The sequence below is a fragment of the Schistocerca serialis genome, chromosome 2 (assembly GCF_023864345.2).
Source record: "Schistocerca serialis cubense isolate TAMUIC-IGC-003099 chromosome 2, iqSchSeri2.2, whole genome shotgun sequence".
Lineage (NCBI taxonomy): Eukaryota > Metazoa > Arthropoda > Insecta > Orthoptera > Acrididae > Schistocerca > Schistocerca serialis.
This window is the reverse complement of record NC_064639.1, coordinates 602,912,278-602,940,206: the sequence shown is the minus strand read 5'-3', so window position 1 is coordinate 602,940,206 and position 27,929 is coordinate 602,912,278. Positions and strand designations below refer to the sequence as shown.

The 27,929-nt window shown below is 42.1% G+C and overlaps 1 protein-coding gene across 2 annotated transcripts in view; it reads right to left on the bottom strand.

Annotated features, from left to right (window-relative positions):
• LOC126457643 (uncharacterized) overlaps positions 1 to 27,929 on the bottom strand; it is a 323,891-nt gene that overhangs the window by 73,447 nt on the left and 222,515 nt on the right. For both annotated transcript variants that reach the window (XM_050094116.1, XM_050094117.1), the window contains exons 8-9: positions 22,872 to 23,032; positions 14,045 to 14,250 (exon numbers count right to left, since the gene is read on the bottom strand). In XM_050094116.1, coding sequence (XP_049950073.1) covers positions 14,045 to 14,250; positions 22,872 to 23,032 — 367 coding nt within the window. The remainder of the gene's footprint in view (positions 1 to 14,044; positions 14,251 to 22,871; positions 23,033 to 27,929) is intronic.

Sequence of the window (27,929 nt, the reverse complement as noted above, 5' to 3'; positions counted from 1 at the left end):
TTTCACACTTTCAACAAATGGAAGGGAAACAGGCCCAAGATGTAAAGATGTTGAGAGAAACCATTTGTGCCACCAGAAATTCATACAGACGGTTTTGTCAGTGAAAATGCGAAAGCCATTGTCAAAGCTCCTGGAGTAAAGACAATCAAGACATCGCTGAAGACACTGCTCAGTGAGACAGGTCCTTGGAGAACTGCAATATACAGCAAAATTGTCAACAAAAAGGGAGCCAGAGATGCCTGGCAGGAGAGAGGCCATTGTAGGGTTAATGGCGATAGCAAAGAGGATGACGCTCAGCTGGTGGCTTTGACACCTTGATGGCCTGTTACACAGCTGGATGGGGGGATGGTGATGCTACCTTGACACTGGGTGATTTCACAACCTCAGAGCTGAATTTGAGGTCGCATGTCCTTTATGGAGCTAGGGGTATCAAGAACAGATCTGTAGGCGCCAGACAGGAGAACACAGGGTTTGCAACTAGACAATAACTTGCAAGTGACTGGGTAAGGCATTTATCCACATCTCTTGGACAGCCCACTCATCAAGATACATGGGACAATCCCGAGACAATGCAGCGTGGCCATCACTGCAGTTGATACAGTGGGGAGAAGGGGACGGACAATTGCCCTCGTGCATATCCCTACCACAGGTTACACATTTGGCTAGATGTCAACAAGGCATTCTAGTGTGGTTGAAATGATGACAATGCTAGCAGTGCATTGGGTTCGGAATGTAGGTGAGACCATCGAGCAGCCGAGTGTAAATAACACCATGGGAAGAATTCAAAGTTCTATGGGCCTCAACACGAACAGGGTAGCTGTGGAGAAGCAATGGAGCAAACAGTTGTGCTTGAGAATCAGAAGTAGTCTCCTAATGCAAAGTGCCATTCCGTATAAGAGAGCAGGATTTCACAGGGCTGGCAATTGCATCAACACCTTCCTGAATAATAAACGGATTTACCATGGCGAGGAACTGACCGTCTTCAGTACGTGAGACCTTCAGGAAGGGTCTCTGAATCACTAGCCTCATTAATTTTTGTAGATGATTGACTCATTGCAAGAAAATTCCCCATGATTGGCAGCGTCTCTGATGGCACACTCCATCCAACTGGAGGCCCCCTTCAGGAACACACAGGAAGGAAGAAGGAAAAGAGAAACCTCAAATGTCGAAGCAGAGGAACAAAAGGAGAATGGATACAAAGAAAGGAAAAGGGAATGAAAAAAGATGGTGAGACTGTTCTCACGTCAGCGACAGACAATGCAGAACATTCCCAATAACACCCCAGACATGTTCCCCAAGGGAGGGGGAAAAGAATAGCCAAAGAATAGCCAAAGCATAGACATGCAGCACAGAAGGGAAAAAATGCTGCAGAGGCTGGGGCCCCTTGGTAGCCAAGCATGAACCTGTGAACCTGCCAAAGAGTGGTGAGCGCCCTGGGGGGACTCCCCGTTGTCATTCACATCCTCCCTACACAAAACAGAGCGGCATTTCGGGGGAGGAGGAATGTGTTGGTGTGAGCTGTCGCCAGCACATCAATCAGCAAAGACGACGTGAAGAAGATCAGTTAGTAGCAAGCATTATTACGAGAGAAGCCAGAGACACACCGACAAGCAACATGCCGCCAGCACCCTCTCAACAGCAAGTATTTAGGCTGCTTCCACTGGCTGGAGGGCCTCACTGACTCACTCTTCCAGTTTGATGTCTGTCAGTATACTCAAGGAGCTGGTATAGCTCAATGCAGGTTATGATAGTACATAGTGACCAGATTGGTGTGTATAGTGGGGCTAGCATTGAGACTTAAGTTTGTAATAGCATGATTACCAACATTGTCAACAAGAGGACTATTACTGATGAGTTTGTACCTCAATACATGGACTCTATTCAAGTTAAGTAAATGTTCATGTAAATAAAGAACCATATTATTCTAAGTGTGCATTTGTGTTGGAGAAAGAGGATACCGGTCACCCATAACAACATCCGCTCCCTTGCTTCCTTGCAGTACAGGACTTTACAATGACAGCTCCTTTCACAGTCCCTATAAGTGGAGCAAGTGTCGTCATCCACCTGGACTTGTTTATCAACTGGGTACATACCATGGAGGATTCAAACAGCACTCGGAGTTTGAACATGTGAGAAATTTAATGGCATGATTACATGTCATAAGATCCAATGCCCTCAAGACTGCATATTATTGGTGCAAAATGTTGATATTTCACTGAGAAACCACATCTTGAGGATACATTCTGAGAACAACAAAAAGCAGTCTATGATTACTTTCTGTTTAGGATTACAGGTTTGGCTACATGCAGTAATAAGTTCTGTAAGCAAATGCTTCTTATATAGCTATGTAATAGACCTGGCTGACAGTGTTGTTTATGTTCTCTAAATTGTATTGTACTTATGCTGTCATCTCATGTTTTAATAACTAGTTGGTTTCTTAGGATCATGTCTTCTATCATATTTGGAGTTAGAACACAATTGGTGACAAGCAGAGCTTTCATGTGCTCAACTTCAGTGACCATTTTTCAAGTAACTTATCCATGGATGTGCTACTTCAATTACATCTCTGGCAACAGCAGCTTATTACAGCCAACATGGAAAAATTTGTGGCTAGTTGGCAGTTCAGGTGTCACCATTTCAAGTGCACCATCTACTGTTTCTGCTGTATGACGACTCTTCTGAAGATTGAGAAACTTATGGAAAACAGCTCTGTCAGCACTTTGTTGCACTTAGGACAACAGGCAAAGAAACTTTTAAGGTTTTGTTTTTATTATGGATTCCTCCTCACACATGCCAGTTGTATCAAGTAGCCCCTTTGCAGGAACCAGTCTCCCTCACTTTTGTTTAAATGTATAGTTTTTCGTCTTCTTATGTTTTTATTATGGATTCCTCCTCACACATACCAGTTGTATCAAGTAGCCCCTTTGCAGGAACCAGTCTCCCTCACTTTTGTTTAAATGTATAGTTTTTCGTCTTCTTATCAACATAAGCACAACCATGCCATTGCCACTTGTGCAGAATTTTACCAGGACCACAAGCAGCCGCAGCAGCCTTATCGGGCTTGAGCAGCACAGTTGCAGGGTTTGAATATTTACTGTCACTTTACAATTAAAGCCTCCAAAAATTCCTATGCAGATTCTGTGGTTAGAGATGTGATCATCTATCTCGCACCTGATAAGGAAGTTCATCAGAGAGCCCTTCGATGTGAGAATCCGTCCTTGGAAGAAGCTTTAAATATTGCTCAGTCCTTTGAAGTCTCTCAAGCTGTGGGCCACCAAATCGAAGATAGGGTGATGTCACCATTGTTGATAGTGAACCACATCAGTGCATGGTAACAAACTCCCTGAACGAAGAGGGATTCAATGCTGTTCAAACCAGTAAACCCAGCTGCAATGGACAAACCTATCAGCAACAATGAGGAACCGGTGTGGCACTTCTGTCATACCCCCTTGCTTTGTGCAACATGAGAGTCATGCTCCAGGCAGTGAATGTCATGCTACAAGTGTCACAAGAAAGGCCACATTGCACCTATCTGTTGTTTCTAGCCTTCCTCAGAACAAACTGACATTTACATTCATTATATTTCATCATTATCTGCAGGGCAGAATAAGCTCTATATTGAAGTGTTGGTTCTGAACAAATCATTATCACTGAAAGTGGATGCTGAAGTAGCTGTTTCAGTCCTCAGTTCTCAAACATATGCAAGGCTGGGCTCCCCACCATTGACTCATGTTAAACGCCATCTGGTAAGCTACAATAAACAGCATCTTCTCATTCTCGGTCTATCTATTGCTTCCATGGCTTACAAATCTGTAGTCCATCCTATCACAAAATTACATCTCTGGCAACAGCAGATTATGACAGCCAACTTGGAAAAATTCATGGCTAGGTTGGCAGTTCAGGTGTCACCCTCATACTGAAAATTTGTTCGGGTTAGATCCTTTCCTTGCTTTTGAATTTTCTATTACTGACACTGTGCATCTTGTATCAGATCAGGTTCCTTATCAAGACTAGATTCATTGTGTTCTGAATTTTCAGATTTGTTTTCTAAAGGATTAGCATGTGCAAACAACTTCATAGCACATATCAAGCTTAAACCTTTGGCTTGTACGCATTTTTTTAATGCATGGACCTTACCTGTGTACTTTTGTGAACAAGTCAAGTCCCAATTGCATCAGTTGACGTTACTCGGCATCATTCAACTGATTTGAAGACGTGAGTGGTCTACACCATCAGCGATTGTAAGAAAACCCTTGCGTCAGCTTGAACTTTTTGGAGTCTGTAAAGTTACTGTAAATGCAGAGTCTGTTATTGATATTTAGCCTCTGCCTCAAGCTGATCAATTACTTGCAAAATTAGCCAGGAGCCAATTCTCTTCAAAATGTACTTAGTTGGGACTTACCTGCAGGTTCCATTAACTGGTGCATTGAAACAATTGCTTGTAGTGAACATGTCTTTCAGTCTTTACCAATATAACTGTTTAATGTTTGGAGTGGCTGATGCCCTGGCTATATTTCAACACTTTTGGAGCAACCTATGACAGATGCTCCTTGCTGCATCAAATATCTTAACAATCTTGTAGTAACAAATGCTACAACAGGAGAACACTTATGTGATCTCCATTCTGTTTTGCACACTGGAGGCCTTAACTGTCATCTTACTAAGTCACTGGTTTTTCAACCCTGAATTTTTTATATCAGTCATGAAATTTCCAGACAAGTGTTTGACCCTAAGAACAGCAAGTCGCTACCATTATGGCTTTACTTCATCAGACTACAGGAACTACAGGTGTTCCTTGGTAAAATAGCATACTATCACAGGTTTGTGAGTGTAGCCACTCCGATTAATCATCTGCAGCAGTTGCTTTGTAAAAACATTCATTTCAAGAGGCCTCTGGCATGTGAGCATGCATTTGTGCAACTTAAAACAAATTGCTCTGTCATCTTCCAACCTGGAAGACATTTATTCTTAGCCACAAACGCATTAGAGTATCGGGTGGGGGCAGTTCCATCATGCTGACAGAACTGAGAAACCTATCAGTTTTGCAACCAAAACACTGAACGCAGCTCAGCAGCACTATTCACAGATCAAAAAAGAAGCCCTAGAAATTGCTTATGTCTTTAAAAAAAGTTAGGTATTCTTATATGGTACAAAATTCCACTTAGTCACAAATCATAAATCTTTAGTTGCCTTGTTTCACCCTTCTGCTGCTTTACCTGACAAAGCCGCTAATTGATTTCAACATTGGGCCTTACTTTTGTTGATATATCATTACAAGACCCATTTGTGCCCCACATCATAGCATGCTAAAGCAGACGCATTGTCTCAGCTGCCCATAGCACCCGGTCCATTGTTTGATCAGGAAGAACTTTCATGTTTTCAACTTAACACAGAAGCATGAAAGACTAATCATTCCCCCATTACCAGTTCCGGGATTGCATCTGCAGTAGTTCCAGACCCAGTGCTGAAACGGGTGCGGGGCAAAGTCAGGACATGCGGGGACCAAGCAGCAATCGGTATTGTAATTGTCAACTGTCGAAGCTGCGTTGGTAAAGTACCGGAACTTCAAGCGCTGATAGAAAGCACCGAAGTTGAAATCGTTATAGGTACAGAAAGCTGGCTTAAGCCAGAGATAAATTCTGCCGAAATTTTTACAAAGGTACAGACGGTGTTTAGAAAGGATAGATTGCATGCAACCGGTGGTGGAGTGTTCGTCGCTGTTAGTAGTAGTTTATCCTGTAGTGAAGTAGAAGTGGATAGTTCCTGTGAATTATTATGAGTGGAGGTTACACTAAACAACCGAACTAGGTTAATAATTGGCTCCTTTTACCGACCTCCTGACTCAGCAGCATTAGTGGCAGAACAACTGAGAAAATTTGGAATACATTTCACATAAATTTTCTCAGCATGTTATAGTCTTAGGTGGAGATTTCAATTTACCAGATATAGACTGGGACACTCAGATGTTTAGGATGGGTGGTAGGGACAGAGCATCGAGTGACATTATACTGAGTGCACTATCCGAAAATTACCTCGAGCAATTAAACAGAGAATCGACTCGTGGAGATAACATCTTGGACCTACTGATAACAAACAGACCCGAACTTTTCGACTCTGTATGTACAGAACAGGGAATCAGTGATCATAAGGCCATTGCAGCATCCCTGAATATGGAAGTTAATAGGAATATAAAAAAAGGGAGGAAGGTTTATCTGTGTAGCAAGAGTAATAGAAGGCAGATTTCAGACTACCTAACAGATCAAAACGAAAATTTCTGTTCCGACACTGACAATGTTGAGTGTTTATGGAAAAAGTTCAAGGCAATCGTAAAATGCGTTTTAGACAGGTACGTGCTGAGTAAAACTGTGAGGGACGGGAAAAACCCACCGTGGTACAACAACAAAGTTAGGAAACTACTGCGAAAGCAAAGAGAGCTCCACTCCAAGTTTAAACGCAGCCAAAACCTCTCAGACAAACAGAAGCTAAATGATGTTAAAGTTAGCGTAAGGAGGGCTATGCGTGAAGCGTTCATTGAATTCGAAAGTGAAATTCTATGTACCGACTTGACAGAAAATCCTAGGAAGTTCTGGTCTTACGTTAAATCAGTAAGTGGCTCGAAACAGCATATCCAGACACTACGGGATGATGATGGCATTGAAACAGAGGATGACACGCGTAAAGCTGAAATACTAAACACCTTTTTCCAAAGCTGTTTCACAGAGGAAGACCGCACTGCAGTTCCTTCTCTAAATCCTCGCACAAACGGAAAAATGGCTGACATCGAAATAAGTGTCCAAGGAATAGAAAAGCAACTGGAATCACTCAATAGAGGAAAGTCCACGTGTACCGCAAGTCTCTAGAGGAACGGAGGGTTCCAAATGATTGGAAAAGAGCACAGATAGTCCCAGTCTTCAAGAAGGGTCGTTGAGCAGATGCGCAAAACTATAGACCTAATCTCTTACTTCAATCTCTTGTAGAATTTTAGAACATGTTTTTTTCTCGCGTATCATGTCATTTCTGGAAACGCAGAATCTACTATGTAGGAATCAACATGGATTCCGGAAACAGCGATCGTGTGAGACCCAACTCGCCTTATTTGTTCATGAGACCCAGAAAATATTAGATACAGGCTCCCAGGTAGATGCTATTTTTCTTGACTTCCAGAAGGCGTTCGATACAGTTCCGCACTGTCGCCTGATAAACAAAGTAAGAGCCTACGGAATATCAGACCAGCTGTGTGGCTGGATTGAAGAGTTTTTAGCAAACAGAACACAGCATGTTGTTATCAATGGAGAGATGTCTACAGACGTTAAAGTAACCTCTGGCGTGCCACAGGGGAGTGTTATGGGACCATTGCTTTTCACAATATATATAAATGACTTAGTAGATAGTGTCGGAAGTTCCATGCGGCTTTTCGCGGATGATGCTGTAGTATACAGAGAAGTTGCAGCATTAGAAAATTGTAGCGAAATGCAGGAAGATCTGCAGCGGATAGGCACTTGGTGCAGGGAGTGGCAACTGACCCTTAACATAGACAAATGTAATGTATTGCGAATACATAAAAAGAAGGATCCTTTATTGTATGATTATATGATAGCGGAACAAACACTGGTAGCAGTTACTTCTGTAAAATATCTGGGAGTATGCGTGCGGAACGATTTGAAGTGGAATGATCATATAAAATTAATTGTTGGTAAGGCGGGTACCAGGTTGAGATTCATTGGGAGAGTGCTTAGAAAATGTAGTCCATCAACAAAGGAGGTGGCTTACAAAACACTCGTTCGACCTATACTTGAGTATTGCTCATCAGTGTGGGATCCGTACCAGATCGGTCTGATGGAGGAGATAGAGAAGATCCAAAGAAGAGCGGCGCGTTTCATCACAGGGTTATTTGGTAACCGTGATAGCGTTACGGAGATGTTTAATAAACTCAAGTGGCAGACTCTGCAAGAGAGGCGCTCTGCATTGCGGTGTAGCTTGCTCGCCAGGTTTCGAGAGGGTGCGTTTCTGGATGACGTATCGAATATATTGCTTCCCCCTACTTATACCTCCCGAGGAGATCACGAATGTAAAATTAGAGAGATTAGAGCGCGCACGGAGGCTTTCAGACAGTCGTTCTTCCCGCGAACCATACACGACTCGAACAGGAAAGGGAGGTAATGACAGTGGCACGTAAAGTGCCCTCCGCCACACACCGTTGGGTGGCTTGCGGAGTATCATTGTAGAGGTAGATGTAGAAACAAGTGGTGAGCATAATACAACACAGAAGGCCCAACTATTTACCAGTCTACGCATCCTACCCATTGTGGAACCTCTGCACTTTTCTTAATCGTCTTTCCCTGTCAGATGGTGTCATTCTCTTGTCAACAGAAGGTTGTACTCCCTGTGTTGTGATTCCAACAATGTTGCATAGGGAGGTTCTCAGCCTGTTACATCAAGGTTATTGCAGAGTTATAGTCACTAAACAAGTGGTTAACATTCTGACCCGATACCGATTGCTATTTACAGCACTTGGTTGCTGCTTGCCGCATGTATTCAAATCAACAGTTTTTTTTTTCCTTAGCCAGTGCCCACACTACCTAGCGAAAGAATTGATATTGACTTCACTGGACCTTTTATAGACACGTTTTGGTTATTGGTTGTTGGTACCTTTTCCAAGTTTCCTTTATGTTGTTCACTTGTTCACTGTTTTGTCTTCCACAGTTAATGCGTCCGTCAAGTTGCAGTCCTTTTTTTTTTTTTTTTTTTTCGAAGACCTAACTTATGTTTTTTCTCAGTTCTTACAAAACGAGTTCAACTGGGGTCAAGAGGCCAGCCAAATTCTTGCATGGCTGGCAGCTGCTGACACTGCTCCATCTCCTGCTGCCTGACAGGCATCCTGCAATAGCACCAATGTCATTGTAGTCTGTGCCCAGAACTCCAGTCTGGGCCCAAGGGTTCAGACAACACCAATGTCAGATTCCAGGTGTCATCGACAGTCACAGCGGTTGATATGTGTTCATGGCGTGTACTGACAAGTGACTTGTGGCGCACCACTACATTCAGCTACACCCCGGATGGGCGCAGATGCCTCCCTGCAGACCACTGTGCAGGTGTCACTTCTACTGGCATCACAGTTAGCTGTGGCAGCAAGCCACCTGGGCTATGAGCATCCACCTTCCCGACTTGGTCTCTAGTTGCCCCACCAGTGGACCAGCTCAGCACAGACAACACGGTTCAACCTCTCGACACCCTTGTGGTGTCTTCTCTCATGGGAGGGAACACTGGGGCTTCATCAGTACACCCACAGTTACCTCCAATGCCAGCGGATCCTACAGTGATGCAGGTGTCTACTGTCCACCGGCTGGCGCTGCCTTCATTACCTCCAAAAATCGTGGCTCCCCATCTCATGGCACATAGAGAGGAGTCCAACATCGACATGATCCCTGGCTATGGAGTGCCAGGGTTGCCCGCCTGCTCTCCTGGAGGGGGCAGAAGACACGCATGTCTGCATTCGTGCCAGTTCCACCCCAACTCGCTGGTTGATATTGACTGGAAACTGTTCATGCCCAGGACAACCAGTTCAAACAATATAGGTGTACCAATCATCAGAATGCTGTGGAGATGTTGGCACATGGTCGCTCTTTCCCTCTGCCACCACCACTACAACACATGTCAATGTGTGTGTTCATTTGAGTAGAGCACCATTCGGGTGCTCTGGGCTCCCACCACAGGCCACTGACCTTGGTCAGCTGCTTCTATCGCCTGCAGCTAATAGCAAGTGGCCCCTGGCAAGCAAATACTTCTTATATAGCCATGTACTGGCTCTGGCTGGCAGTCTTTTGTATGTTCTGTAAACTGTGTGGTGTGACATAACCAATAGTTGGTTTCTTATGATCATGACTTATATCATGTTCGGAGTTAGGAATAAGCCATATACGTTATGGACCAAGTAGATGCTGCTGAATCATACGGGGCGATTTATCAGTCTCAACACAGAAGCTGAGAATTGGATAACCACCTCAGAAGCCCCATTTGTGAAACTGTCCAAGGATATAATGCTTCCACATAGTGTGAAAGGCCCTTCAAGATTGAAGAATGTGTCATATTTACCTGATGACCCTGAATATAAGATGCACTGCAAACACCCCCCCCCCCCCCCCCAAATCCTGTTTTGAAGAGGCTCCAGGAGAAACTATTATTTTTAATGTATTCTGCTGAGTTACAATTACAAACTGTTTTACTGATAAAAAGCATCTTAAGAGCTATATAATTTTATCCATGCTGTACCTTGTGAACTCTGGCCATTAAGGATTTTTGGTGAATGATGCAACCACCCACACATAATAACACAGGGCAGCCAATGGAGATGTTCTGTTTAGGATTGTGGCTGGTTGTGTTGTTCACCAATAATCTTAAGAGCTGCTGAAATAAATTAACACTACCCACTGCAACCAGTCATGGTACTTTCTCAGACAGAATATACAACACTGATACGCAAGTAGTTCTGCATTAAAAACCACAGAAAGTCACTGGGCTAGTTTTGTTCTGCAGCATAATGTATGTGTCACCATTTTCATCATTGTTATGCTCCAGTTTGTACTTGCTTTGAATTCTGTGAGACACAGGGTCAGGAAACTGCACTATCTCCAGAGTTTTCATTCGGATAATTTTTCAAGTAATCAGGAGTTGAGTTTCTCTCTCACACACTGAGCAACCCGCTGCTTTATATCTTAAAAAATTCCCTGATTTGATCCCCCGAAACTATGAAGTGTAGAACTGGCAATTCCTACTTTATTCTTTCTAAGAACAGTTGCTTCTGAGACATAATTTTTTTCCCTGCTGTGCAACTGTTTGTAGCCTTGGCTTCACGAATAACTTGACTTAAAATTAGTGTTTCACTGTCTGTGTGAACCATTTGTGAACTGCAAACTCATAAATCGATATTATCAACAGAGTCAAGACTGTGTTTTGCATCAGTTATCAGTTACTACAATTTACTAATTTACGGCACTAAGCAAAGTGGATAACAACAATATTATGTTCCCTTGGCTCCCTAGTAATGGACTGGTAGAAATCAGACCCTTCAGGCTAACAGTCCAATTCACAATTTGTTACCAAACTTGAAAATCAAGCAAACTTGAAAATCAAGCAGTAGCTAGTTTAATGCCATTGCTGAACCTCTTGTTTCATTTATTGTCTCCTGTAGAAATATATACTATTGCTGAGTATTTGTCCATTTGCAAAATCACTTCGGTTCCAACTACATTTAATGTCAGTGTACACATGTTAGATGTTCATAAAAAGCAAGGTATGTGAGATGTGATCCAAAGTTTGGCAACACAACAAAATTTGCTCACTGTTCCCAAATTTGACCAACCTGATGCCACTGCACTCCATCTCACACTTCTGAAATCTTCAAATTAAATCTGCATGTGAACTCAGCTACCAGAGCTTCAACCGCCTAGTTGGGTACATATGGGATGCATGATGCGTTGTCGATATAGTAGTGATTGTTGTATTGGCATCTCCACACAGTAAGACTGTCAAGGATTGTTTATCTCCAGAACTGACACTGGAATTGACTAATTGGTTTCTTAGACTTTATAATCCTGGTCATACTGATGGACCATAAATTCCAGCATTCCTTGTCCCTCTGCAGTTAATTAGCACACAATAGTAACTGGTCAACAATGTACAAACATTTTCTGCTCTCAGGCAATGGATCGAGATGGCTTCTCATTTCCAGGATAGAAAGAGAACCAAAGTCACACCCATCTTCATGAAAATCTCAGAAATGATTCACTGAACTACTGCCTTGTATTTTAAGTATGTATCTACTGCAGAAACACTAAAAGAAAACAGTGATACGCATAAATACAAAAAGCTGCAATCAGGTAAATGCAGCACATGTCCTTCATATAAAAACTAGTATAAGCCATGTATCCTGTATCCTGCTCAATATCCCACTGAAAAATTCTAAAGAAATTGTTTCTATGTGATAATCAATATGTATTTTCATTGACTGGGGACTGAGTGTGAGGCAAAATGTGGATCACCATTCTTGATCAGGGAGAAAAAAATCTGAACATGGCACTGCCATTTGGACAACATCTATATTTAACATGACGTAATAATGGAATTTATAAACTTTATATGTTATAAATTGTTGAAGAAAGCAATATTTTACATTCAGATTTTTGAACTATATGTAGAGTATCGTTGTAACACCTGCAATCACTGTAAGGATCCAGTCCTCTTCTATAGATACAGGATAGACAACAAATACACACTGAAGTGACAAAAGTCATGAGATACCTCCCAATATCTTGTTGAATCTCCTTTTATTCAACATAGTGCAGCAACTCGACGTGATATTGACTCAACAAGTCAGAATTCCTCTACAGAAATATTGAGACATGCTGCCTCTATAACCATCCATACTTGAAAAATTGTCACCGGTGCAGGATGTTGTGCATGAACTGGCCTCTCTATTATGTCCCATAAATATTCAATGCTATTCATGTTGGGCAAACTGGATGGCCGAATTGTTTTCTTGAATTGTTCAGAATGTTCTTCAAACCAATCATGAATAGCTGTGGCCTGGTAACATGACACCATTGTTTGGGAACAGAGTCCATGAATGGCTGCAAATGGTCTCGAAGTAGCCAAACATAACCATTTCCAGTCAATCATCAGTTCATTTGGATCAGAGGACCCAGTCCATTCCATGCAAACACAGCCCACACCATTATGGAGCCACCAGCAGCTCACACAGCACCTTGTTGACAACTCATCTCCATGGCTTCATGAGGTCTGCACCACACTCTAACCCTACCATCAGCTCTTACCAACTGAAATAGGGGCTCATACGACCAGGCCATGGTTTTCCAGTTGTGTAGGGTCCAACCGATATGGTCACTTACCCAAGAGAGGCACTGCAGGCAATGTCGTGCTGTTTGACAAAGGCACTCACATCAGCTGTCTGCCACCACAGCCCTTAATGCCAAATTTCACTCTACTGTCCTAACAATTATGTTTGTCATACATCCCCCATTGATTTTGCAGTTATTCCACACAGTGTTGCCTGTCTGTTAGCACTGAAAACTCTATGCAAATGCCACTGCCCTCGGTGACTAGGTGAAGGCCATCGACCACTTCATTGTCCATGGTGAGAGGCAATGCCTGCAATTTGGTATTCTCAGTACCCTTTAACACTATGTAGCCTGGAATAATGAATTCCCTAACAATTCCCCACATGGAATGTCCCATGTTCTTGCTTCAACTACTACTGTGCATTCAAAGTCTGTTAATTCCCATTGTGTGTCCATAATCACATCAGAAGCCTTTTCACTTTAATCACCTGAGAACAAATAACTGCTCTGCCAATGCACTGCCCTTTTATACTTTGTGTACGCGTTACTACCACCATCTGTATATGTGCATATCACTACACAATGAGTACAGCACCTCAGTGTAAACTTTGTAATCACTTAAAATCCTGAGGAGTTCTGCATTATCAGAAGCTCTTGTAGCTTGTAATAAGCTGTTGAATTACATGATGTATGTTCAAGTCAACACAGAGGATCTGTTAATGTACTTCACACTAAAACCAACTTCACTGATAAAGTTATGAACTGCCTAACTACTATTCCACTAAAACTGTAGAAATACAATAACAGTATTAGGCAATACACAGCTGAGTGGTTTTCCTATATGTTCAGCAGTTACAACTGTCAATTGACGGACCTGACATTGAAATATTATTTACATTCAGTCACTGTTTCTTCTGCCCAATGATAGGGGGTGTAAAGGTGGTTGGCCAAAGATTTGAATATTCATTTTTATTATGTATTGTGTGTTTTATTATGCATATGCCATCCAATATGAAATCTTAAACAGTGGAATTCATTGCACCAATCATCAAGATACACTGGCATTATCATCTACCAATTCTATACACTGCTCATTTTCTGTTAAGATGCGAATAATGCTTGCAAATACATTAAAGTACCATTTCGTATACGAATACAATAATAATAATAATTGAAAGATCAAAACTTACCGGTGGCCATGATCGCTCATGATGATAAATACAGTGTTGTTAAGATGGCCTTCTCTATGCAATGACTTCATCATTTCGAGCAGATCCCCATCAGCTGCTCCCACATCATTATATGAATCATGAGACAATTCACCATGGAATCCAAACATAAACTTTGGTTTTGACTTATAAACTTTAAAGAAGTGACTGATATAATTCATCATTATCTGGAAAACAGAGAGAAGTAGTAATTTAATTTACTGTTTAAGTAAAAGTTTTATGAAGAAACAGAATACTGTAGAACTGTGCAGCACGGAACTACTTGTGCATTAAAAGACAGACTGAAGTTTTGGCAAAACGAAATTTTACTAACACACCACAGGTTGTAGTAGCAGCTTCCATATATGATTATCACATGGAATCATGGTAAGGTCAAACAATTTCTTGTTAGACTACTTATTTTTAGGCCACTGTTCAATGGTACTGACTGATGATAGTGATATGATCAGACACTTGATAACCAAATCCTAAACTTTTCACTGCAGACACACTTGCTAAGTAAACCAAGTAGGGGAAAGTCTGACTTATTTCCAAAATATGTTGTGGTTTTTCATGTCGCATCTTATATGATGAATGTGCTAAAGAAAAAATATCAGTTGAGCTCTATTACTTCCTAAAGGCAGCAACCATTCTTGAAAACAACAGCGATTCAGAACAGTTAGGATTGCTAACGATATCTGATAGTATTCTTCATTATCCTATCTCTGTTCATCAGTATGACTCTTTCTAACAAATATTACAAAATGGCATTCAATATGTGAGGAGCATCATCTCAAATCACATCATATCCACTAATGGACAAAATTTGGTTTGATATATTTTTATATACGCGTAGTTTCTAAAGCAATCTTTCATACTGTGAAGTCAGATTGCAATAAATTTTATTCACTGATAGTATAAGCAGCTGCTAAAATCTAGCTGTTGTTTTAAATTGTATTCAGTCCTGTATAGTGCATGTTGCAAATCATATTATGTCTGACATTAATACTAAATGAAGCTGATTAGTTACTTTGCTCAGCTTGTTACAGTGACAACCAACGTGCTTTTCTTGATAACGCTGTGTGTGCAATATTGACAGTTATGTTTTACTTGTGAATTGTATGTAAGGAAACAGCTTTTTGGATTATTGAGGAAGGAACTGCTGATAATTCAAAAGGAAACCTAAAGGAGGAAAAGAAAACCAGACATCTTCATCAACTTAAATTTGAGGCAAGGTACGTAAAAATAAACTTAAAAAAAGAATACTGCAACTGTAAGTCTCACTTCAAATATTAATCTGACCCAACCAAAATCTTAATGAATGTTGATGACCTACAATTTTGAATGCTGATAATCTATAATTCAATACAGAATTAAGTCAACATTCAAGTTTATGACTTTCCCAATTCTTTTAAGGAACTTGTATTGCTTCGAGAATTTCGGGGTAAATTCTAGAAACACTTGGCTCTCTGCCATCTCAAACACCCGATATTTTAATGACAAGGGTGAGAGAGCCTTTTTACTGTACCACACAGATCTGTGTGTGCAGGAAGGACAGCTGTCATGAGGAGCCAGAAGCTGTGTCAGATGAGCGGCCCCGACAAGTGGTTACAAGCAGCACCTAGAAATTATATCAAAAAGTCAAAGAGTATCTGGATAAGTTCCATAGTGTGTGGTGTCATGAGGATTGTTAAAGAGACAAATGAAGAGTGTGTTATATAGAAAGTCTTACTTTATGTCTTGGCTCTGCATGAGGCAGAACAGATGTAACTGTATGAATGTATAGTAGATTCTAACATTTATCTTGGAACCAGTTGGCTTGCTGGAGTTTGTACATAATAATTGTTACTTTGGGACGAGAGTCACAAATATGTTGTCGTTTAACTGACAAGAGCCAATGAGTACATAATTTATTGCAAGAATATAGAGCTGGTTAATAATATTCCCCTTTCGGAGAAGAATTAAACGGCGAGAGTGACGTAGCTGATAACCCAAAGAAGAGGATCAGCTGCATGCACAATGTGCAAGTCAACTGGAAGAGATGTGTGAGTCGTGCAACCCAACACTGCACTGTCTGTTGTCATCCAAGAAAGCATTAGAAACTCTGATAAAGATCCTAATATGATTGTGTTCACACCTCCATGCCAGCACAAAGATGGTCATTACTCATTACCACTGCTGTAATATTCCTACTAAGGGCCAAAAATAAAGTATTTGGAGTTCTAAACAAAAGTAAGCAAGATCAGTATGTTTAAGTGATGATTCAAGTTTCTTGACCAAAGAGATGCCACTCTAGAGCTGATACCAGGAAACCTACATCACGGACCCATAAGTATCACACACCAATAAATAGACTTGGAACCAGTGTGTGCAAATCTTGTTGCAAAGCTGTTTGGATTTGGACAGTCATCTAAATGCAATTACTATATCAGTTATGGGTGGTGAAGGATGTAAAGAACATGAAGAGAGTTGTCATGAGGAAGAGAAGTTAGCAGCAAAGAAATAGAAGGGTATTAGTTTCCCCTTGAGCCTAAAGGATAGGGAGAGCTATTATTCTAGGGGAGAGGGGGGGGGGGGGGGGGACGGTATTCCTCCAAAAAATATTCAGCTCAAAATTGAACTTAGCTTAGATTTCTGAAAACCTGCATCTGATACATGTAGCTACTGCCTTAAAATGTCTCTTAGGTTGGTTATAGCTGTTCAGAATGAAAAATCAGGAATTCTGACAAACTCGAGTGCTCATAGACTAAGGGCAAAAATTTTTCATCAACCTGGGCTCTGAAATACAGCTGAGTTCTTCCAAAACTATTAAACAATAAGGCATATTATCCACAACAAATAAATTATCACACTCTGTGTGACACGCAAGGATAATAGAAATCCACACTTCTATGTCTGGACAGAAAGTCAAGCTGTCAGAAGTTCTGTTGAGGTTGCTTCAGGTCTCTGTGATCTTCTGTACAGATTTGAGTTCCCTACTGAGAATGATAGCTTGAGGCCTCTTGCAGTAGGTTGTGAAGAGCAAAATCTTCAAAAAACTGACAGACAGACTACCACAGTGTTTATAAATATGTAGGTTCAGTTAATTTCTTAGTTGAGGACTGGAGTGTGAGGGACCACTAAGAACTTAGTGAACTTTTTAAAAAGGAGGATGGTATCAGTGAGATGAAGTGAATTACATTATGAAAATCAATGAAATATGAAACTTACAAATTTTAGAATAAAAATGGAGCCAACCTCTCACTGTGATGAACCATCCAAGACTTTCAGTCCCATTCTAAGAAAGGGAAAACATTGCCTTACTGTTGAACCATCAGTTACTTCACCAGACAGTAGAATGAATAAAGCAAACAATACTGATGTGAGAAACTTGCTATGTAAATATTTTGGAGATGAATGGAGGACCATAGGAGATTTAGATTTCTGTGCTAACATCATTGATGCAGTTGTTACAGTAACTGTCAACAAGGAATAAGTTAGTATGATAGCTTTTATTTGCTTGGAAGGAGGAGGAGCATTGAACCAAATTTAACAAAAAATTGACAGGATGGTCATTCTGAACATTCCACGAAGCAAAATGTTTAACCAGAAGATTTAGACTTTGGATTAACAATTTTGTTTAATAATAATGCATACAAGCATTTAAATAATACAGTATATCATTGAAGAATTAAAGCAGAAAGACATTGTGAGAATTGTATATCAAGATGGCTAAAGTGAATATTTTATTGTGTAATAAGATGAGCCGTGCGTGATTAGCCGAGCTGTCTAAGGCGCTGCAGTCATGGACTGTGCGGCTGGTCCCGGCGGAGGTTCGAGTCCTCCCTCAGGCATGGGTGTGTGTTTGTCTTAGGATAATTTAGGTTAAGTAGTGTGTAAGCTTAGGGACTGATGACCTTAGCTGTTAAGTCCCATAAGATTTCACACACATTTGAACATTTTTTTGTAATAACATGATTTCCAATAATAACATGTTAGTCTGATATAAATCCTATTGCAATCAACTGACAGCAAGAAAGACATTATACACATACTATACATTAGAATGTTTACTGTGAAAATTAATTTTTTATTAACAGATAATGTTGTTCTATAATGGTAACAAAAATAACTGGTTAGTTATGCATTTTCCTTATTAATCATTTTTTTTTATTTCTACATTTTGCAAGTTACTGTATCAAAATGTGTTAAGTTCAACACATTTTCCTCAAACTTGAAGAACACTATAGCAAATCATCACTTTACATGTTTCCAGAAGTAAGTCTCAAACACAACAATTTCACATCCTACAATGTGTGAAAAGTTTCCCAGCTTATGAGTAATTAGTTTTTCACTTCACCTGTAAAATGTCGTTTTTTTGGGTGTAACACAAATTGAAATAATATTGCTCATACTATTGACAAGCACACAGACATGACTGTACTGAACAAAAAATTGGTTCTTCCAGTCCACAGAAATAAAAGCAGCATAGAGAATATTAAGTCTAATTTTCTTGAATCATCTCTCTTTTTTTTTTCTCCAGATCGCTGCATCTGGTATCTCAGCATAGCAAGTTTGAAAACCTGTCAGAAGGCATGGACCTTGAATTTTGCCAATAGGCAACACAGATACTGCTATGAGTGCCAGTATTGCCATGTCAAAGCATTGGCCATGCAGTACCACAAAGCCATTTTCTGTCTCACTGGCCACAGCAGCACTGTAAAGCTCACCACACTGTGGCTCCACTTTCAGTTGTGTATTTGCTGGGCTCTCATATTGTTCTCATTACACACCGTTGGTTTTGGTCTCACATTTTCACTGTGTCTATGTTTTTGTTCTTTGGATTGCTCATTGTTTTCCTCTTGTCGCCTGTCTTTCTATTCACATTTGGCAGTCTGCTGCTTGTGACCCCTGGCCAGTCATAATAATTGATGACAAAGCAAAAGGTTAACAGCATACCATGGATGTTAAACTCTTGCAACAGCAACAGGACAACAGCTGTTGCTGCTGCAGCAATTGCAACAGCAGTTTCAACAACAGCAGCAGCAGCAAAATGAGTTGCTCTACCAGGAAAATCAGCTTCTGAAGGATCAACTACAGATACAGAGTACTCACCTGATACAGGCAGTGGTCACTTCCCAGCCAGAGAGCAGATCACCCAGCACTCTACTTCTCAATTATGTCAAAGAGAATTGAGACACACATTTACAGCAGCTGAAGCAGCACTTTCATGTTACAGGTGATATTTCCCAATGAACACTCTTCCTGTCTTGTTCTTTCCTGAAGGTGTTTTTCTTATTTAAGAAGTTGGCTCATTTCTTAAATCCAGTCACTTTTATATTCGAGATGTCCACGTTATTTTTGAAGTACTATTCACAATGATTCCACAACTGCAACGCAACTCAAATTTCACAATAGCACAAGCAACCTGGTCAAATTGTAACAGTCTTGCGTGATTGATTAACAGGTACTGAGTCACTGTTGCAATTTCACCTTTGTGACTCAGCATGCAACTCTCCATATGTGGACACTAAGTCAAGGCATAGTGATCCAAATGGCTCCCAATCCATCAGTTCGCACATCAGCCCTAAGCTTGACAACCCATCACTGAAAGATATTCTGACAATTACACAAACTGCAGAAATAGCACAGGCAGCTAAGGATGCCTCCTGGCTCACCCACACGTAACAGTGGTTAAGATGTCACATTGCACCATAGGAGCATGAAACCATTGTAAAGCATTTCAGAGACAGTGGTGTCATGATTCATCGCTTCCTGATATGTCAATGGCCTCTGCACAGCCAATCATTCAGCCAATTATTCCTTGTCGGTGTGTGCAGTGGCGTCTTCTGTGATACTAAGACTGCTTCACAGCACACCCGCAAGCAGACTGTTAGGATTTCTGGGCACACTGTACCCTCCGTGGGAAAGATTGGCATCTCCAAACAGTTTGTTTTAAACCATCAGGCCAATTGCACCCAGCTCTCTGCCTGTATCTTGGTATCAAGGAACAGTGCACGAACTTCAGGCAATAGTTCTCCCTGGCAATCTTTTCATTAATAAGTTGCTTACAATCCTAATAATTGTGGATGAAAACATCTATTTCTAGGTGGATGCTGGAGCTACCATTTCCCTCATAAGCCTCTAAACATGTGCCTATATGGGTTCCCCAGATTTGGCCTACCCTCCTGTTGATTAGTAGCATATGGTGACAGCTAAATTCACTATCTCTGCACCCTACAAGAAGATCACATGGCAGAACATTTTTGGTCTGGAAGCCTTCTCATTCTTTGGACTCTCCACCAATGATGAGATTCAGGTCATTCCTGACTAGCACCTGTGTTTGAACCTGGCCTAGGGTGCACCTCAGATTTCCAAGCTCTTATCTCCTTCATACAGACACAGTGTCTCATTTCTGTCATGCATAGCCCTTTCCAGTCTCTTTATGGACAGCTACTAAGCAGGAACTCTATCATCTAAATAAGACCAGGGTAACTGAATCATTTAAAATTAGAACTTGGGCCATGCCTCTAGTATTGGTAAAGAAACACAGTGGCTCCCTCTGGCTATACGGTGACTCTGAATTGACAATGCCTATGCACAGATCAAAACATGCCCTAACCCATGTCCAGAACAACTCTTCATATGCTTATCAGGGGAGAATATTTTGCTGTGATTGACCTTGCTGATGCATATTTGCAGATCCAGATGGATGAGGTGTCGCACACCATCATGGTAATAAACACTCTTTCATCTTATACTCACCTTATACTCATCTTATCTTTCATCTTCTTGCCTTGTGGGATCTCTTCTGTTCTGAAAATCTTCTAGTGATATCTGGAATAGTTAAACACATCCACATCCATTTACACTAACTATCTCAATGACATAACTGTTGAAGGAGCTACACGTCAGGAACAGCTGTGAAACCTTTGTACGCTATTCACTACGAGGTGGAATCCAAAATTTTCGGGACTGATGCTACCATCTGGAAAGTAGGAGTAGTAGATCTTTGCATTGCTAGGTGGCGAGAGCTGCATATCTGATGAGTCAGTGTGCGGAGAGGCGATGAGTCAGTGTGCGGAGAGGCATTCAGCTGGGAGGCTGTGTTGCGTGTCCACAGTGATTTCCGTAATACTCTGTGTTTGGTGTGTGGCAATTTTACAACGGATCCGCGAATGGTAAAGACCGCATCTGATGATCCAACCTTTTTGTCACAGGTTATCACCGGTGACGAGAGCTGAATTTATGGTTATGACAAAGCAACAATTGCCCCAGTGGAAGAGCCTGGGCTCTCCAAGACCCAAGAAAGTGGGGCAGATGAAGAACAAAGTGAAGAACATGATCATCGTTTTCTTTGATACCAAGGGAATTGTACACAAAAAATTCGTCCAACCCAACCAGACAGTGAATTCTGCATACTACTGTAACGTTTTGTGACTGCTCCGTAAAAACGTGTAGCGACGATGGCCTGAACTTTGGTGTCAAGGGAACTGGCTGCTGCATCATGACAATGCACCCTGTCACATGTCCTTGCTCACCAGGACCTTTTTGGCAAAAAGCAACATGGCGGTTGCACCCCACCCACCGTACTTGCCAGATTTGGCACCTTGTGACTTCGCGCTATTCCCAAAACCGTAACTCAAGTTGAAAGGCCATTGGTTTGACACTCTAGAGAGGATTCAAGAAGCATCACTGGCGGTGATAAACACCCTCAAAGAACAGGACTTCCAAAAAATGTTTGACCAATGGCAGAAGTGCTGGGACCAGTGTGTGTGTGTGTGTGTGTGTGTGTGTGTGTGTGTGTGTGTGTGTGTGTGGATGGGAACTGCTTCGAGGGTGATGGTAACCATTAGTCCAAAGGTAAGGTTTTCAACAGATGGCAGCACCAGTCCCAAATATTTTGGATAGCATCTCGTATGTTACATGACACAAGGCTAATGTGCCTCTTAAACAACTGTCAGTTTTCCAGGAGCAAGTGGAGTATGGTAAATTATTATTCAAAGTTCATTTAAGCAATACACATCATGCATCCACTAAACCAGCTCCGGAAAAAAGGCATTTAGTGCAGGTGGGTGGCTATCTGTGAGGGTGCCTTCACGCAGTTGACGTGCATGGTGAGCTTGGCAACCTGGCTTATGCCTTTTTCATCACTGTGTCACACTATGGTTGCCTCTCCATACAGCATTCGTGCAGTGCTGGTGCACCGGAATGATGATAGCATTGAGCAACTGACTGCCTATGTGTCAAAGATGCTGACACCCACTCATAAGAACTAATCACAAATAGGAAAAGAAGCTGTAGCAATTGTCTTTACCATTAATAAATTCTGCGTTTACCTGTTTGGGATTATGTCCACTTTAATTATGGGCCACTCTTCAGACCATACTCTAGACTTCCAGAATGAACAGCTCAATGGCTCCAGCGTTAAGCACTTTTCCTCAGCTCCATTGAATACAAGCATCCAGTGCAATATGCCAATGTGGATGCCTTAAATCGCCTACTCGAGATATTTGCTATCAAATTACTAAATAACAGCATTTTCACAGCTAGAAAAAGCTGCACTTGGCATTAAATTTCGTACTTATTTTATGCGCATACAATGAACAAGGTGAAGTGCTAAGTGTATATTTTATTTTATTAATGAATATTCTTTAGTGGAGGAAATTTTTTGTCTCTTAGTGGACAACGAAAAGTGATACCACTTGAAAATATAACCAGTTTGCCCCTTTCTGATATTTGAAGTGTATTGTCATAGTATCATAAACAAAAGAGAGAACTTTGCTTACTTTTTGTTATTGTGACCATAATGAACTGTTGCAGTGCTTACCTTGTGTCTTGGGATCGAGCCCATGCAATATTTCTTGTGTTTTGAAAACTCTGGCGCTGCAGCAACATAATATGTCCTCATGTAGTGATCAGTTGGAGGGTCACTGAATCCCTTCAGTCTGTAGGTAAATGTGCCAATGCTTGGGCAGTCTTCCATGTAAGCTATAGGTGAACAGATTTACATCAGATTACAGAGGTACAACAACCATTTTCAAATATCAGTCTATGATGTTGCTGAAACACATTTAAGACAATGATAATGTAGACTGAAATAGTTTAGATGAATAAACACAAAAAGGCTATGAAGAGGGATTGGGAAAAAAGGTTATTTATATTATGAAGAAAAAATGGAAACTTAGGGTTTAATGTCTTCTAAGTGATGAGATCAATAGACACAGAGCACAAGATTATATTGGGGAAGGATAGGAAAGCAAATTGGGCATGCCCTTTCAAAGGACCCATCCTGGCATTCATCGTAAGTAATTTGGGAAAATAAGGGAAAAATCTACATACAAATGTCTGGCGCGCGCGCTCACTCACTCACACACACACACACACACACACACACACACACACACACACACACAAACCTAAAAATATCATTATCTTTAAGGGGACTGTTCTGCAGTTCCCCTGAAATCACATACAGGGGCTCTTTAACTGTCATATTCTTTGACCCTGCAGGATACTTTGTGGCACCGAATCCTCCTCCATCAGCAAACACTATATTCAGGAGAATGGTGTGCCTCCTGCATATGACCCTCGTTGCTTGCATATCTTTGCAACTGGAACCTAAGAGTCCATTGTCACGTAGATGACCTCTATCTACGCTATAGCGCTTCATCAATAGCTGCTTCTGAATATCGACTTTAAAGAACCCTCTGCAGGGTACAAAATTGGTATTTAAAGCATGGATTCCAATTTGCCTCCTCTAAAAACCAAGTAATGTATTTCTCCATGCTTAATGAGTTACTCTGTTTCCTATAATTAAGCCACATGCTATTAACTATAGTTCAGTAACACTGCTTCCTTAGGCTCTCATTCAACAGTGGGCTGACAAGACTACCTTTCTATCCTACTAGGAATCAGGTGGAAACAAAGTTCATGATCACTCACACAGATTGTGACATGAAGGCCAGTGGGACAAACAAGCAGTTGCGTGGTCTCTAATGACAACAAGATCATGCCAACTAGAAGAAAAGTCCAGAATATAGTGAAGAGTGTCACAAATTCATGATAAATTCATTCCAAGAGTAGCCCAACTTGAAAATAGTAAGCAGGCAAAGACAAACTGTGACTATCTCAGTTCTGCAGGCCACAATACTTCTATGCCGCATCATGTCAGCCAACATACCCACCTCACAAATTATTTGTGCACTCCATGGTTGAGGGACAAGTTGCTGTTTGGACAGGTCAGTTATCTCTGACTGCATGCCATTATTTCTTCTCATGTTGAACTGGGCTGGGAATCTGTATCACTGCCAGATACTACACCCCTACACCTTTTAACAAGCATGTAGGACGAAAAATTGTTAGATATGCATCTGGCCCAGTAAGGAAAAAGGGAACAAGGTGCTGGCATCCCTGCCAAAGGGTTTCACAACATGTCTGCATCATGACTGGTGCCTGTGCTGTGGGCGAAAGTACTAGTTGATTGTAAGCCTCTGAAGTGTTGCCTGGGCCTGCCTGTGAGAGACTGGGTGCTGGCAGTGATGTGAGGATGGCAGTTATTCCACCTCTGTGGATATTTCCCTGTCTTTATGGTCAACACATTTCCAATTTTTGGACAGGGTTACTGGTTGTGGTAACCAGAGGTGACCTACGGAGTGCCAATAGTTCCACTCCTAATAGGTCCCATTCCTGCTCTTTGTTGTCATCTCTATGTCACAGAAGGTGGGGGCAGAGGTTGTAACATGGTGGCAGATAGGCTGGTGAGTGAGCTCATCAAGACTGAAATTACGAATACTGAGATTGCGACAGCCCTAGTGGGCTGAGGGGTGAGAGGTGGCATTCTGGCCCAGATGATGGCAGACCACTGCCTTTGATCAGCTATGATTTCAAACAGTTGTGCAACCTCCTGCCAGTGACAACAACATCGATCCATCCAGGATTCTGACTGAAAATATAAGCCTATACATCGGATCCCGCATGATAATGTGGCTGAGTGCATAAGCAATGAGTCTGCTGGGTTGGGTGAGGTAGGTCAAAGAGAGCAGATAATGTGTGCCCATACAATACTTTGACTGAACTATGTTTGTTAACATTGGCCAATCTATAAGTTGTGGAGAAACTAGTGAGTTCTTTCCCAGAACAGACTTTTGTCATGATTGTCTGCACTTACTTTCTGAACATCCTGACCAATTACTCCTATTTGAAAATTGATCCTGGGTGGAATGAATCTGTTCTTTTGGTTGGTGCCTTAGGGTGAAAAACTGTTAAGATCATAAGCATCTGTATCATAATGTAAGAAAAAACAAGTACTAAATAAAAAATCTGAGGCGAAAAAGGCAAAAACCCGAACAAGCAAGTTTAAAGGGGGGCAGCTAAGGGCAAGGACATCCCTAGGGAGAATTTCTCAAAACATCGTTGAGATGGTGGAGGTCCCCGCAGTGGGGAAGAAGTTTGCTTTGCCATGCCGCTGCGGTGAATAAAAAGTAAGACGTGATTGTCAGAATGTGTGTTATCCACTAGAACATCTAACAAAGCAGACAGCAAACATAGATGTAAAAATAAACTGTTTAAATATGGTCACCAGGTAAAGTGGTGCATCGTCAAGAGTTGAGAGCAGTATGACAGAGTGGGGCATGGTCACCACTTAACAAAAGGCAGTGACTAAAATGACAGTGTTCTATATGCAGCCAGGCTAAAATGACCGCCTTACAATGCGAGGGCTGACAGGAAGTCCACCACATTACTGGGAGAGGTTTAATGTCCTGGAGTTTGTTCCCCTGGAGAGAAGACCACTGTGCACTCCAAAGTGGTACTACATGCCTACAGACAGTGACACAAAGATTATCCAAGGGAAGAGAAATTTTTTTTTCTTTTTCTTTTTTTTTTTTTTGTGGTTTTTGGGCGCACAACTTCAATGGTCATTAGCGCCCTGACTACATTAAGAATGCACCGCGAGGCACAAGTTTAAAACAACAACTAAAAGGGAAAACACGATAAAAGACAGACTGACAAGCATAGGATTAAAAAACAGCATCATCAAATGTCCTTAGAGAGGTTTGTCAAATTGATAAAACGAAGAACACGAGCAGCTGCTCGTGGGTCATCCGCTAAAATGGCATCTAAAGTACATGGCAGGTTAAGATCTAGACGCAGTGTGTTAAAATCCGGACAGGACATTAAAATGTGGTGGACCGTCAGCAATTGCCCACATGGGCAGAACGGCGCCGGCGCAGCCGTCAGCAGATGGCGATGGCTGAACCGGCAGTGTCCAATGCGTAACCGGGCCAAAACGACCTCCTCCCGCCGAGAAGGGCGGGAGGAGGACGTCCAAGCCGTGGGAAGAGGTTTCAAGGCCCGAAGCTTGTTGTCTGTAAGTGCAGCCCAATCGCCATGCCACAGCGAGAAAATGCGCCGACAAATAGCCCTGCTACAATCTGATGAAGGGACACAACAAGAAGCTGTCCGAGGCTGGAGGACCGCAGCCTTGGCCGCGGCATCTGCAGCTTCGTTCCCAGGGATATCGACAAGGCCAGGGACCCACATAAATCTAACCGGAGAACCGACGTCCACCAGCTGCCGAAGAGAGCGTTGGATCCGGTGCACGAAAGGGTGAACCGGATACGGATCACTGAGGCTCTGGATGGCGCTCAGGGAATCGGAGCAGATGACATAAGCAGAATGTCGGTGGCGGCAGATGTAAAGAACAGCCTGGTAGAGGGCAAAGAGCTCAGCTGTGAAGACCGAACAATGGCCATGGAGCCGGTATTTGAAACTTTGTGTCCCGACAATAAAAGAACACCCGACCCCGTCATTGGTCTTAGAGCCATCTGTATAAATGAAGGTCATATTGATGAACTGCGAACGAAGTTCCACAAAACGGGAGTGGTAGACCGAACCGGGGGTAACCTCTTTTGGGAGCGAGCTGAGGTCAAGGTGAACGCGGACCTGAGCCTGGAGCCAAGGTGGCGTGTGGATCTCGCCCACTCGAAAGGTTGCAGGGAGTGAAAAATTAAGGTGTTGAAGGAGGCGACGAAAGCGAACTCCAGGGGGTAGCAGGGCAGAGACATACAACCCGTATTGACGGTCGAGAGAGTCGTCAAAAAAGGAACGATAAGACGGGTGGTCGGGCATTGACAGTAGCCGACAGGCATACCGACAAAGCAGTATATCGCGCCGGTAGGTGAGTGGCAATTCGCCAGCGTCAGCATGAAGACACTCTACGGGACTAGTATAAAACGCTCCGATCGCAAGTCGTAAGCCCCGATGTTGTATGGAGTTGAGGCGGCGTAAGATGGATGGCCGTGCAGAGGAGTATACAAAGCTCCCATAATCCAGCTTGGAGCGGACGATCGACCGATATAGACGGAGCAGGACGGTTCGATCCGCTCCCCACGACATACCACTGAGAACACGGAGGACATTTAAAGAACGGGTACAACGGGCAGCCAAATATGACACATGTGGAGACCAGCTAAGTTTCCTGTCAAATGTAAGACCTAAAAATTTGGTTGTCTCCACGATTGGGAGAGCAACGGGACCGAGTCGTAAGGACGGTGGGAGAAACTCTTTGTAGTGCCAGAAGTTAATACAGACCGTCTTCTCGGCAGAAAAACGGAAGCCATTGGCGACACTCCAGGAGTAAAGACGGTCAAGAGAACGCAGAAGACAGCGCTCCAGGACACGTGTACAATGCGCGCTGCAATAGATGGTAAAATCGTCCACGAAAAGGGAGCCTGATACATCAGCTGGGAGGCAATCCATTATTGGATTGATCGCGATGGCGAAGAGAGCGACGCTCAAAACTGAGCCCTGTGGCACCCCATTCTCCTGGCGAAAGGTGTCTGACGGGACAGAACCCACACGTACCCTGAACTGTCGATCCATTAAA